The 12,719-nt window shown below is 45.3% G+C and overlaps 1 protein-coding gene across 7 annotated transcripts in view; it reads left to right on the forward strand.

Moving 5' to 3' along the window:
- TDRD7 (tudor domain containing 7) overlaps positions 1-12,719 on the forward strand; it is a 432,711-nt gene that overhangs the window by 309,288 nt on the left and 110,704 nt on the right. For 5 of the 7 annotated variants that reach the window (XM_030194449.1, XM_030194444.1, XM_030194447.1 and 2 more), the window contains exons 11-12: positions 7,064-7,198; positions 9,442-9,528. In XM_030194449.1, coding sequence (XP_030050309.1) covers positions 7,064-7,198; positions 9,442-9,528 — 222 coding nt within the window. The remainder of the gene's footprint in view (positions 1-7,063; positions 7,199-9,441; positions 9,529-12,719) is intronic. The other 2 variants (XM_030194446.1, XM_030194448.1) reach the window with 1 other exon arrangement.

Below are 12,719 nucleotides of genomic sequence, written 5' to 3' on the forward strand. Positions count from 1 at the left end.
CCCAGTATGGCATTACTTATGTACCTCCTATCCCATGACTCTCCAATTTCCTCTGGAGTCTTTCATGAGGTACTTTGTCAAACGCCTTCTGAAAATCCAGATACACAATATCAACCGGCTGCCCTTTATCCACATGTTTGTTCACCCCTTCAACGAAATGTAGTAGATTGGTGAGGCAAGATTTCCCTTCACTAAATCCATGTTGACTTTGTCTCATTAATCCATGCTTTTGAATATGCTCTGTAATTTTATTCTTAATAATAGTCTCTACCATTTTGACTGGCACCGACGTCAGACTCACCGGTCTATAATTTCCCGGATCTCCTCTGGAACCTTTTTTAAAAATCGGCGTTACATCTTCAGTTCTTGGCTTCTGATCAGGTACCGCATACAGTTTAAGCTTCTCCTTTTAACCTACAATTGCACTCGATCTACAGCCCCTCCCTACCTCTCTACCCTCATCTCCCCTTACATTCCTACCCGTTCTCAAGACAAATCCCTCCTGTCAGTACCCTTCTCCACCACCGCCAACTCCAGGCTCCACCCTTTCTGCCTCGCCTCACCCAATGCCTGGAACAAACTCCCTGAGCCCATACGCCAGGCCCCCTCCCTGCCCATCTTCAAAGCCTTGCTCAAAGCCCACCTCTTCAATGTCGCCTTCGGCACCTAACCATCATACCTCTATTCAGGAAACCTGGACTGCCCCTACTTGACATTTCGCCCTTTAGATTGTAAGCTCCTTGGAGCAGGGACTCTCCTTTATGTCAATTTATGTTAATCTGTACAGCGCTGCATAACCCTAGTAACACTCTAGAAATGTTAAGTAGTAGTAATATTATATAAACATATCTTATCACATGACTGATACTCAGATACTCATCTGTTTTTAGAAGAATAAATAGCTGGGTGACAGTACTCCAACATGATTCAGAAGCTGAATAAGGGGCGTCTTGAGGAACGCCCCTTATTCAGCCAAACCCAACCACCTTCTGTTTATTCCACAGTTTACTCTTTGCTGTAGCATAAAACAGTGATCATGTACATATGGTAAAAAAAAAATTTTTAAATGGCCAATGGTAAAAATGATTTCTGTGGTTGTCATGTTTAAAAAATGTGCTTTAAAATTTGTTTTAGGGTTATCACCTGTAGTTAATTGTTGAGTTAACAAGTGTTAGACAACACTCTCCAAGTTTAGAGGAATTTAGGGCTAGATGCACTAATCAATCGTTAGAGCCCTTCCCTTACCGATTCCCTTAGCGAATCGGTAAGGAACGGGCATGCATCAAGGAATAGGAATGCAAATGAGCCAGTGGCGTACCAAGGTGGGGGCGGTCCGCACCGGGTGCCAGTGGGTGGGGGGTGCTCCGCTCCCGCCGCCTCCCTTGGCCGTTCCCGCGGCGCCGTACATTAAAAAACCGGCGAAGCAGCATCGCAGGCAGCGCCTCGCGCCCTGCTTGTTAAAAAAAAAAAATCAAATCTCCTTCCTTCTCCTCCTCATCTTGACGTCGACTCGGGCCTTTGATTGGAAGGCCCGAGTCGACGTCAAGACGAGGAGAAGGAAGGAGATTTGATTTTTTTTTTTACAAGCAGGGCACGAGGCGCTGCCTGCGACGCTGCTTCGCCGGTTTTAACGGGACTGAGGTGGGGAAGGAGAGGGGCGAAAGGGACTCGGGTGGGGGTGTTCAGAGGGGAGAAGGGGACTGGGGTGGGGGTCTCAGACAGGGGAGGGGAGAAGGGGACTGGGGTGGGGATCTCAGAGGGGAGAAGGGAAGGGGAGAAGGGGACTGGGGTGGGGGTCTCAGATGGGGGAAGGGGGGGGAGAAGGGGACTGGGGTGGGGGTGTTCAGAGGGGAGAAGGGGAGGGGAGAAGGGGACTGGGGTGGGGGTGTTCAGAGGAGAGAAGGGGACTGGGGTGGGGGTCTCAGACAGGGGTGGGGAGAAGGGGACTGGAGTGGGGATCTCAGAGGGGAGAAGGGGACTGGGGTGGGGGTGTTCAGAGGGGAAAAGGGGGCTGGAACTGGGGGCTGAAAAAAGGGGCAGAGAGAGAGGGGGGACAGATCCTAGATGGAAGGGGGAGCGAGAGGGAGGGCAGACCCTGGATGGATGGGAGAGGGAGGACAAATGGTGGATTGAAGGGGCAGAGAGAAAGGGCAGGCAGTGGATGGAAGGGACGGCAGAGAGGGCAGACACTGGATGGCAGAGAGAGAGAGAGAGTGTGAAGACAGATGCTGGATGGAAGGAAGTCGGTGAAAAGAAGATGAGGAAAGCAGAAACCAGAGACAACAAACTGTAAATAAAATATATTTTTTTATTTTTTTTGCTTTAGGATAAAGTATTGTAGATGTGTTAAATGTTTATAATAGAACATGTAAATAAGGTAATCTTTTTATTGGACTAATTTTAATACATTTTGACTAACTTTCGGAGAACAAAACCCCCTTCCTCAGGTCAGGATAGGATACTGTAACAGCACTATACTGTACTGACCCGAGGACGGAGGTTTTGGCCTCTGAAAGCTAAATATATTAGTCCAATAAAATGGTATTATTTTACTTTCTATATTTGTTTTATTTCTATTTGTTAATTTGTAAAGTGGTGATTGGTACTTGTTAGTTTTTTTCAAATTTACATCTGCTGTCTTTATATTTTGCACAGTAGTAGGGGACAGTTTCTGTTTCTGTGGTGTTGCATTGTATGCAGAGTCTGGCATTGGGGGTTCAGTTTAATTTTTGTCTAAATAGAAAGTTTATGATTACTTATTCTATAGTGGATTAGGGTGTATCTGTGTTTGTGAAAAAGACATGGCTTTCAGTTGGCATTGACTGTGCAGGATCTACAGTCTGTACTATTCTGTCTGATTTCGTTTTACAATAGGTGAATTGATGTTCTAGTGCTCACTGTAGTGTTTAAGATGCTTTCCTTTTCCTTGTGTGACTCGTAGAAATGACTGCTTATGGTATGGTAGAATTGCTCTATAGGTCCTGAGTGTTTTGTATTCTCGGCATGCCTAGTACTGGATTTGGGGGGGGGGGGGGTGTTAAAAAATGACTGGCCCCGGGTGTCAACTACCCTAGGTACGCCACTGAAATGAGCTGCTCATTGTAACTCACTTGCATTCTCTATTCCATCATTAAACAGTCGGCCATCGAGCATGCGTTATGCTGGCTGCTCTGCGCATGCCAAGGACGTCCTTCACTATAAAAAAAACTCCCTCTGAAAAGACGTTCTTTTTACAGGCTACAAGCTAATGTACAGTTCGGAGGCAAGAGAATAAAAACTAACCTGACGATACGGAGGAGCCTTCCAGCCCAGAAAATCGGGACGTGAGAGTACACAAATCAAAACTTTTTGGACGTCCCTCCCTCCAGGTCTCAGCCAATCATAGCGCGTTTAGCTGATACTGGTAACAGCTAAACGCGCTGGGATTGGCTGTGAGAGACCTGGAGCTGATCAGTTATGCTATTACTTACTTGTTCTGGAGTGCTGTATTTTGTTATGCTGTTTTGATAAATGTTCAATAAAGACTTCATACAACTTAAAAAAGTGGAAAAAAAAATCCAAGTGCTCGTCCTTTTTTAAATTTTTTTAACAAAACTGTTAGTGGGATTTGAACCCGACACCTCTGGATTACAAGACCGGTGCTCTAACCTCTCAGCCACAACACTACTTACTTGGATGTCCCTCCCTTACTTCCAGGTCTCTCAGCTGAGTGAAGCATGGCCAAAAAGGGCGTTTTTATTATTGGGGGGGGGGGGGGGGGGCCGCCCCAAATGGACGTTTTTTTTTTTGTTTTTTTTAAAGCGAAGCTTTATTAAAAAAAATAAAACAGGCTCCGATGCTGCAGGCTCTTTTTTGGACATCATTCAACCCCGGAATAATAAAAACGTCCTTGGCTGTGTTTCACTCAGGTGAGAGACCAGGAAGTCTCTGAGCCAATCACAGCGCATTTAGCTCGGCTGAACACGTTGTGATTGGCTCAGGGACTTCCAGGTCTCAGCTGAGTGAAGCACTGCCAAAAAAGACGTTTTTATTATTGCAAAGCAGGAAGGTGACCAAAATGGGCGCCCGTCCAAAAAAAACATCTATTTTGGCCTCCTTAATAATAAAAACGTCTTTTTTGGCAGTGCTTTACTCAGCTGAGACCTGGAAGTCCCTGACAGGTCTCTCAGCTGAGTGAAGCACGGCCAAAAAAGACGTTTTTATTATTCCGGGGTCCAAAAAAGAGCCTGCAGCATCGGAGCCTGTTTGATTTCAGCACTCGGGCTGTTTTTCGGGTGGAGCACTCCCATAATGGGCGTCCATGAGGAGCACTTGGCCGTTTTTTGCCCCCCCCACCCCCCCCCCCCCCCCCCCCCCCCCCCCCGGGATTTTTTTATTTTATACATTTTATGAAGTTTTCAGCCCCGAGAGGTACAGACCTCTCGTTAGATTTTCCACCGTTTTCCAGCGTTAAGGCAATCGAAAAAGGTTAGTGCATCTCATCACAATAGGGGTTTCTACACAATTTGCTCATCTGCATTCCGTTTTCATTAACTGCTACCTTCTTCGGGAAAAAGTATAGTGCATGCCAGGGTTTATTACTTGCTCATTAAGGGCTCGTTAAGTTTAGTGCTTCTGTCCCTTAGTAAATTAGTAACTAAGGGGCCCTTTTACAAAGCTACGGTAAGCACTAATGCATGCTTAGTGCAAGTTAAAAAGGCATTACTGTGGGATTCACTCAGGCGTCCTGCAGTATTTTTGGAATGTACACACGCTACTCGTGCTAAAAAATAGGTTTTATTTTTTAGTGCGGGGGCCGTTTAGAGGCAGAGAGCAGGCATGTTCTGTGCGAATCGGGTAGCGCAGGTAAATTGCCGCACACCATTAGGTTAGTGTGTGACCCCTTACTGCCTAGTACATAGGTGACGGTAAGGGCTCATGTGCTAATGGCTACACGTTAATTGGGAAATTCATGCATGTCCATTAATGAGAAAATAAAAATTGCAGGCATTTTGCAGCCTCGTTAAAAGTAACCTCAGTGTGCAATATGAGGTTGTCACATATAAGAGTATCATCCATCCAGTGTGGCCCAGCTGAAAAAAGGTTGATAATTATTGGCCTAGAGTTCCTGCAACATTTATAAAGCAAGACATGCAGCTCTTTCCAAATTTATACTCTGGATGCACTGTGCAACAGTCTCACTCATTGCCTTCAATTTCCATCATTGTGGTGGTGAATGTCACTCTTTAGGGTAGGCCACTCTTTTCCTATTGTGGTGCACCGATTTCTTTTGGTTCCACCAGCCTTGAGCCAGCTGCTCAAGGCTGGTGACAGGTCTGGCACTGCTAATTATCTGCAGTGTGGGAAGCGCCTTTCTTTGCTCCACCTGCTTTGTCTGCCAGCACTGAAATCAAAGAGAATCTATTTCCTGTTTCATGTGCAATACATGGAGTATTCATTCTCTGCTTTCAACTCCTGTGCAGTGTCAGTAGTTAGATTGACTTGAGCAAAGAAAAGAATGCCCTTCTCTGCAGTCGATTTAGTGGTACTAGGTAGATAGGAGAAAGGGGTCTGATGAGAACAGTCTGATGCTGGAAATGGGTAAAGGGTTGGGTGCTAGCAAGGGGGCAGGTGGGATATGGGACTTGGAGATGAGCCTGATTCAGGGGATGGAACTAGGGTATTGGTAGTGGGAGAAGGATGAGGTCATAAACTGTGGGGTGGGGGGGGGAATGAAGAAATACGGACATTTGCAGGGGAAGGTGAAGATGAAGGGACACAGCAGGGCCACCGAAAGAAGGGGGCAGGATGGGTCAACATTCTCCGGATCCAGCCTCCGAGGGAGGGCCGGACGATAGTGCTCTCCAATTTGCTGATTTGTTTTTCTAAAGAATCAAGCCCCCCCCCCCCCCCCCCCCCCGGTTCCTTTTAAAACAGCAGTTCTTCACAACCACAAGTAGCCAGCAATTGATACACAGTGCTCGCTCCAGCCTCACAGCCTTCCCTGTGACACAACCTCCTGTTTCTGCATAGGGGGGAACACACCAGTGGGAAGCAGTGGGTATAAGTCGGCTGCTCATTCTCGCTGCTGGCGAAGAACTGCTATTTTAAAAAGTATACCGGGGGCCTTGACTTTTACAAAAATGAAGGGGGTGGTGACGACTGGGCCTTTAAAATTGTGTGCCCCATGCCCAGCTTTGTCTCTCGGTGGCCCTGAGACACACAGATTGATGCTGGGGTTAAGGTGGAAGAAAGATAGGGTAGAAAAATGTTGGAGAAGGAGATGAGTGGATGCTGTGGAGTGGAGAAAGAACTATAGGAGAAGAGGTAGGGACAGTGGCTGCTGGGGAAAGGGGAAATAGTGCTACAAAGTGTGTTTGAGGAATAAAAGAAGGTAACATAGGTGAGAAAGGGTGGAAATAGGGGATGTAAAAGAGGGAATAGGAACCTGAAAAGGGGGGTAAGACATAAGAATGGTGCTGGAGGTGGGGGAGGTGAATGAACAAGGAGAAGCAGAGGTGGTTGAGGAGATGAGCAGCTGAGATTGAGATGCTTGAAATGGGGGACTGGAAAGTGAATGAAATTTATGGAATAGGAGGCTGAGGAAAGAATGAGAGAGTGGTGGGGATGGGAAGAAAGTGTAGGAAGTGGAATGCCACTAAGTAGGTGAAAGAGGAGACTGAGGATCGTGGGGAGCAGAGATGAAATCTAGTAAAAGATTCATAATAAGGCAAGAAGCAAGGAAAGCTGAATTTTGAGGGATTTAGATTATAAAGCTGCTTTCAATGTGTATGACTCAGTAAAAGGTTACGAGTCTATATAGTATTTATTCAAATGTGATAAAAACTCTCAACAAAGGAAACTTCATTGCCCGAAAAACTCATGTGGCCAATTTTATATACTTGTCCACACAAGTTATCACAGCTCTCAAAAAATCCAGCTACTAGAAATCTGATGTTCATGTGTTTCGTTTTTTAATTATTGCTTTGTCCACATAAAATGTAGCTTTTTGCATAAGGATATTGAATAGAAGTCTGTCTTAATTATTTCTAGATTATCATGCTGTTTGTTTTTTTTTCCCCAGGAGAATGTTTCATTTACAAATGTAAGGGTAGCCAATGTGTGTTCTGATGGAACTATTTTCTGCCAGTTACCCTCAAAGGGCCTGACAAAACTCTATGAGGTGTTACAGAAGATTGAAAACTATTTTCATTCCAAGGTATGCCAAGGTCTCTATCAAAATATCATTTGAATTTCAATGGTTGTGTCTCTTTAGTCATAGAATTGCTTTTCCTAAAGTTTTCTTTAAGCTTTTGTGTGAGAGATTTAGCTTCTTCGTTCTCACCAATGCCTGCAGAATGCAAAATAAAGGGAGTTCCGTATATACTTAAATGTAAACCAAAATATTTTTTGGACAAAAAAGCATCAACAACTGAATCTGTTTATATTTGGGCCTACCCTCCCTCCCCCATGGCATCCGACATTATTCCTGTTCCCTCCCTTCCCTGAGATGTCCTGCCCCTGCCTCCCCCCCCCCAAACTGGAAACTCCCACTTCCTCATAGGCAGGACTCGCTCCTGCCCGTTCTGGCTCCAATCCCAAAATGTCTGCCATTTCCTCCAACAGCAGTCTCGTGAGACTACCGCTGTAACTCGTGGCAGCTGTTTTTGTTACAGAGACCACATGGGCAGGAGCATGTAGGGATCGCAACTAACCCAGTTCAGCACTGGACCACCAGGGCTGTATGGTAGACCCGGGACAGGGCTTGTATGCAGAACAGGAGGGTGTCGTGTTCTCGAGGACCTGCAGTGGCAGGCAAGATCACCTTCGGAGCAGAGAAGAGTCAAGGCTGGACTGGAACCCCGGACTGGAGTCCTGCACTGGAACACACCGGACTGGAACACACTGGAGTAGGCTTCACCTACACTTAGCTGCCTTTCCGCAAGGGTTGAGCCCTCAGGTTCGAGCAGCCGGTAGGGCTTACAGAAAACCAGAACTGGAACCAGCAACAGGAACAACCGGAGTCAGGATCCAGCCGTGCTCCCAGGAACCTAGGCTAACGTGAGACAGGCAGGCAGGGAATGTCTGGGTTCAGGCAATAGTCCGAGACAGGTGGCTGGCAGAGAAGATCTGAGTACAGGCAATAGGCAGAGACAGATGGCTGGCAGAGAATATCTGAGTATAGGCAATAGGCAGAGACAGGCGTGGTCAGGTTCAAAGCAGGAGTCTCTGGACAGGCGGCTAGCAGAGCAGTAGATAGGTACAGGCAAGGGTCAGAACCAATAGCAAGACTAGGGCTGGAGCTCCAGTAACAAGGAGAACTGGCAAAGGATAAGACTAGGGCTGAAGCTCCACAACCCAAGGAAACCCCACCGGGGAAAACCAGAGGCTAAACTCAGGAGACCTAGAAGCTGTACACAAGCTAACAAGCAGAGCAATGCCCAAGCTAACTAGGCAAACACTAGGAACTCACACAGAGCAACCACAGAAGAACTAGTAAGCTGTACACAGGCTACCAAGCAAGGCTATGCCCAAGCTAACTAGTCAAACACTAGACAATCACACAGAACTGGACAATGTAGCAGTGCACAGAGCACTCTAGCATACCAGGGACCTTATATGATGCAAAGGCAAAGGCTGTAGTCTCTAAGTTCTTAATAAAGCCCTTCAACACCAGAGGCGCAGCTGCAGCAATCTCTAAGTAACTACGGAGGCTGTTCAGGCACAAACCACAGGTACATCAAAGCATTTCATTTCATTGATAGTCTAACAGGATAGGTGTGGGTAGTGTCTCCTCTCAAATACCCACACCCATCCTATTAGACTATCAATGAAATGAAATGGTTTGATGTACCCATGCATACATCCTACTCATCCCCACCTTGCTAGACTGTCATTGAAATGCTTTGAAGCTTCACTTATATATACTATCAACTAACACATTTGCTTATTTCCGATCTGACGAAGAAGGGCAACCTTCGAAAGCTAATCAAGAAATGTATTAAGTTATGTCCAATAAAAAAGGTTTATCATCTTATTTTCTTTTCCATGTTTTATTTTGTTTGATTTCTATTGATAATCTTCTACAAGAAATTGAATGAGTCAAATCATATATTCTTTGTTCTCACATTTTTGTCTTTCTGTTGCTGCTTAATGTCAACTTATTCCCTGCAAGATCCTCAATAGAATGTACAGATCAGTGTAGTTATCACAGAATAGCCATTAATTATGCAGAGTGAGAGCAGTAACTGCTAAAAGGTGCAAAAAAGTTGACACCACCTCTACTTTATTGTAGCCCAGTAAGGTCAAGAAGAATGGAATTAATTTAAGGTAGCAGATTTGTACCTTTTAAGAGTTGTTTGGTAAATAGTGTAATGTGCCTTTGTTATATGTTTTTATTAAGTACTGCCTTCATGCTGTGTAAAACCTGTGTAAAATTTAACACGAGATTCCATTTTATAGCAGGCTACATCAGAGTTCTTCATCTCAATACCTTTCTGTGGCAAAATATGCTTGATCAACTGCAAAGGACGATGGGCTCGGGTAGAGGTGAGAAACTCATCCATTTACCCGTATAACTTATATGCACTTTTGTGACAGATTTTTCTGTGGCCAACCTGAACTCATCTGACATTTCATGTGTAAGCATAGTACTTATATTACCCACCACTACCTTGTTCTGTTGATTGTGATATCTTACCACTAGTACACTTGTCAATAAACCTTTTTATCATCAACAGGACTGAATTGAGCGTACAAGTTGATGACATAAAGCATCACCAGGGTGGGACAGCTCTCCCAGAGCTCAGTTAATGGAATGTTCTATGCATGCACAGCTCTTCCCACAACTGTGCTTCTTAGGCTAAGTGGGATATGAAGCCCTCACAATGTGGGTGACATCACAGACAAAGCCTGGCTTGGGAACAGTACTGCTGTCTTAATTTGTAGAACTTTTGAGCAGGTCCACCATGCTTGTGCACATTGCCCCCTGCTGCTGTTGTATGGGACTGCTTGTCTTTCATTGTCTATGAAACCAGTTGTGTTTTCCCTTGCCATTTCAGACTTTCCATTTCATTTTTCCCTTTGGGTTTACATTCTGCTATCCTGTCGCTGGCATGTGTTGTCTTTGCTAAGGCTTTTGGGTTTTGGGTAACAGGGTTTTGTTTTGTTTTTTTGTTGTTTCAAGTTGGGCTGGCTTGTCTAAATAATAATCCACTCTGAATAGGTCTCATCAAGGCCTCACGCTCCCAATCCAGTAACTTTCATTGAGGCTATTTTTGTGGACATCTTGAAGAGGGTCCTACACCTTCATCTTCCGCTTTGTTGATCTTGTCTGCCTTGGAATCTCCGAGCCTTGGAGGAGGCTCCGTTTGAGCCATTGTGGAAGATTTCAGTCAAGGATTTAACTCTCAAAGCTGTATTTTTGGTGACCATTACATCAGCACGCAGGGTTTCTGAGTTTCAGGCTTTGTCTTGCTGGAATCCTTTTCTTCAGTTTTCAGAGTCTGGGCTGAATTTGTATACTGTACCTTCGTTTTTACCGATCTCAATCAGCCCATCTTTCTGCTTTCCTTTTAAGGAGGAAGACTACCCGTCTGATTTTGTGGCTCTGCAGTTTTTGGATGTTCGGCAGGTTCTCCGTTATTTGAAGATGTCTAATGATTTCTGGCATTCATATCATCTTTTTGCCTTTCTTGCTGGGCCTAGGCAGGGGGAGGAGACTGCATCTAAGGCAATAATTTCCCAGTGGATTAAGGAGACCATTGCATCCGGATATATTTTTGAGAGGGCTTATTCCACAAGGACGCATTCGGCTTTGTGGGCGGAAACTGGTGTGTTTTCCATGGACGAGATCTGTAGAATGGCTACCTGAGCCTCTCTCCATACTTTTTCTAAACATTATAGAATTGACATGACTGCTAAATCAGACACTTCCTTTGGAGCGGCAGCTTCTGGCTCGGGGAGCGGCGGCTTCCTGCCCTCTTAAGGGATTGCTTTGGTACATCCCATCAGTTCCTGGATTCATCTGCTGCAGAGGCTAAGGAAAGTAAAATTTTGCCTTACCTGCTTATAAATTTCTTTCCTTTAGTCGCAGCAGATTAATCCAGGATCCCTCCCTATATCAGCCGCCTATTTTTTTGTTTAATTTCTTGTATTTTTTAGCTTCTGTGAAACAGAGAGAACGGTTTATACTAGTGAAGTCCTTCCAGGACATCTTCATGGTTTGACAGGAACACAAATTCTGTGGTGCTTAAATGGTGAGGAAGGCTTCCAGATTTTTGCCTTTATCTGCTTTGAGATGAGACATATAATGAGTAACATAGTAACATAGTAAATGACGGCAGAAAAAGACCTGCATGGTCCATCCAGTCTGCCGAACAAGACAAACTCATATGTGCTACTTTTTGTGTATACCCTACTTTGATTTGTACCTGTCCTCTTCAGGGCACAGACCGTATAAGTCTGCCCAGCACTATCCCCGCCTCCCACCTCTGGTTCTGGCACAGACCGTATAAGTCTGCCCAGCACTATCCTCGCCTCCCACCACCGGCTGGCTCTGCCACCCAATCTCGGCTAAGCTCCTTAGGATCCATTCCTTCTGAACAGGATTCCTTTATGTTTATCCCACACGTGTTTGAATTCTGTTACCGTTTTCATTTCCACCACCTCCCGCAGGAGGGCATTCCAAGCATCCACTACTCTCTCCGTGAAAAAATACTTCCTGACATTTTTCTTGAGTCTGCCCCCCTTCAATCTCATTTCATGTCCTCTCATTCTACCGCCTTCGCACCTCCGGAAAAGGTTCGTTTGCGGATTAATACTTTTCAAATATTTGAACGTCTGTATCATATCACCTCTGTTTCTCCTTTCTTCCAGAGTGTACATGTTCAGGTCATCAAGTCTCTCCTCATACGTCTTGTAACGCAAATCCCTTACCATTCTCGTAGCTTTTCTTTGCACCGCTTCAATTCTTTTTACATCCTTCGCAAGGTACGGCCTCCAAAACTGAACACAATACTCTAGGTGTGGCCTCACCAATGACTTATACAGGGGCATCAACACCTCCTTTCTTCTGCTGGTCACACCTCTCTTTATACAGCCTAATAACCTTCTAGCTACAGCCACTGCCTTGTCACACTGTTTCGTCGCCTTTAGATCCTCAGATACTATCACCCCAAGATCCCTCTCCTCATCCGTACCTATCGGATTCTCCCCGCCTAACACATACATCTCCCGAGGGTTTCTATTCCCTAAGTGCATCACTTTGCATTTCTTCGCATTGAATTTTAATTGCCAAACCTTAGACCATTCTTCTAGCTTCCTCAGATCCTTTTTCATGTTTTCCACTCCCTCCCGGGTGTCCACTCTGTTGCAGATCTTAGTATCATCCGCAAATAGGCAAACTTTACCTTCTAACCCTTCGGCAATGTCACTCACAAATATATTGAACAGACTTGGTCCCAGCACCGATCCCTGAGGCACACCACTACTCACCTTTCCCTCCTCCGAGCGAATTCCATTCACCACCACCACCCTCTGGCTTCTGTCCGTCAACCAGTTCCTAATCCAGTTCACCACTTCGGGTCCTATCTTCAGCCCTTCCAGTTTATTTAAGAGCCTCCTGTGGGGAACCGTGTCAAAAGCTTTGCTGAAATCTAAGTAGATTACGTCCATTGCTCGTCCCTGATTCAATTCTCCTGTCACCCAATCAAAGAACTCAATGAGATTCGTTTGGCACG

The sequence above is a fragment of the Microcaecilia unicolor genome, chromosome 2, assembly GCF_901765095.1.
Source record: "Microcaecilia unicolor chromosome 2, aMicUni1.1, whole genome shotgun sequence".
In the NCBI taxonomy this organism is placed as follows: Eukaryota; Metazoa; Chordata; class Amphibia; order Gymnophiona; family Siphonopidae; genus Microcaecilia; species Microcaecilia unicolor.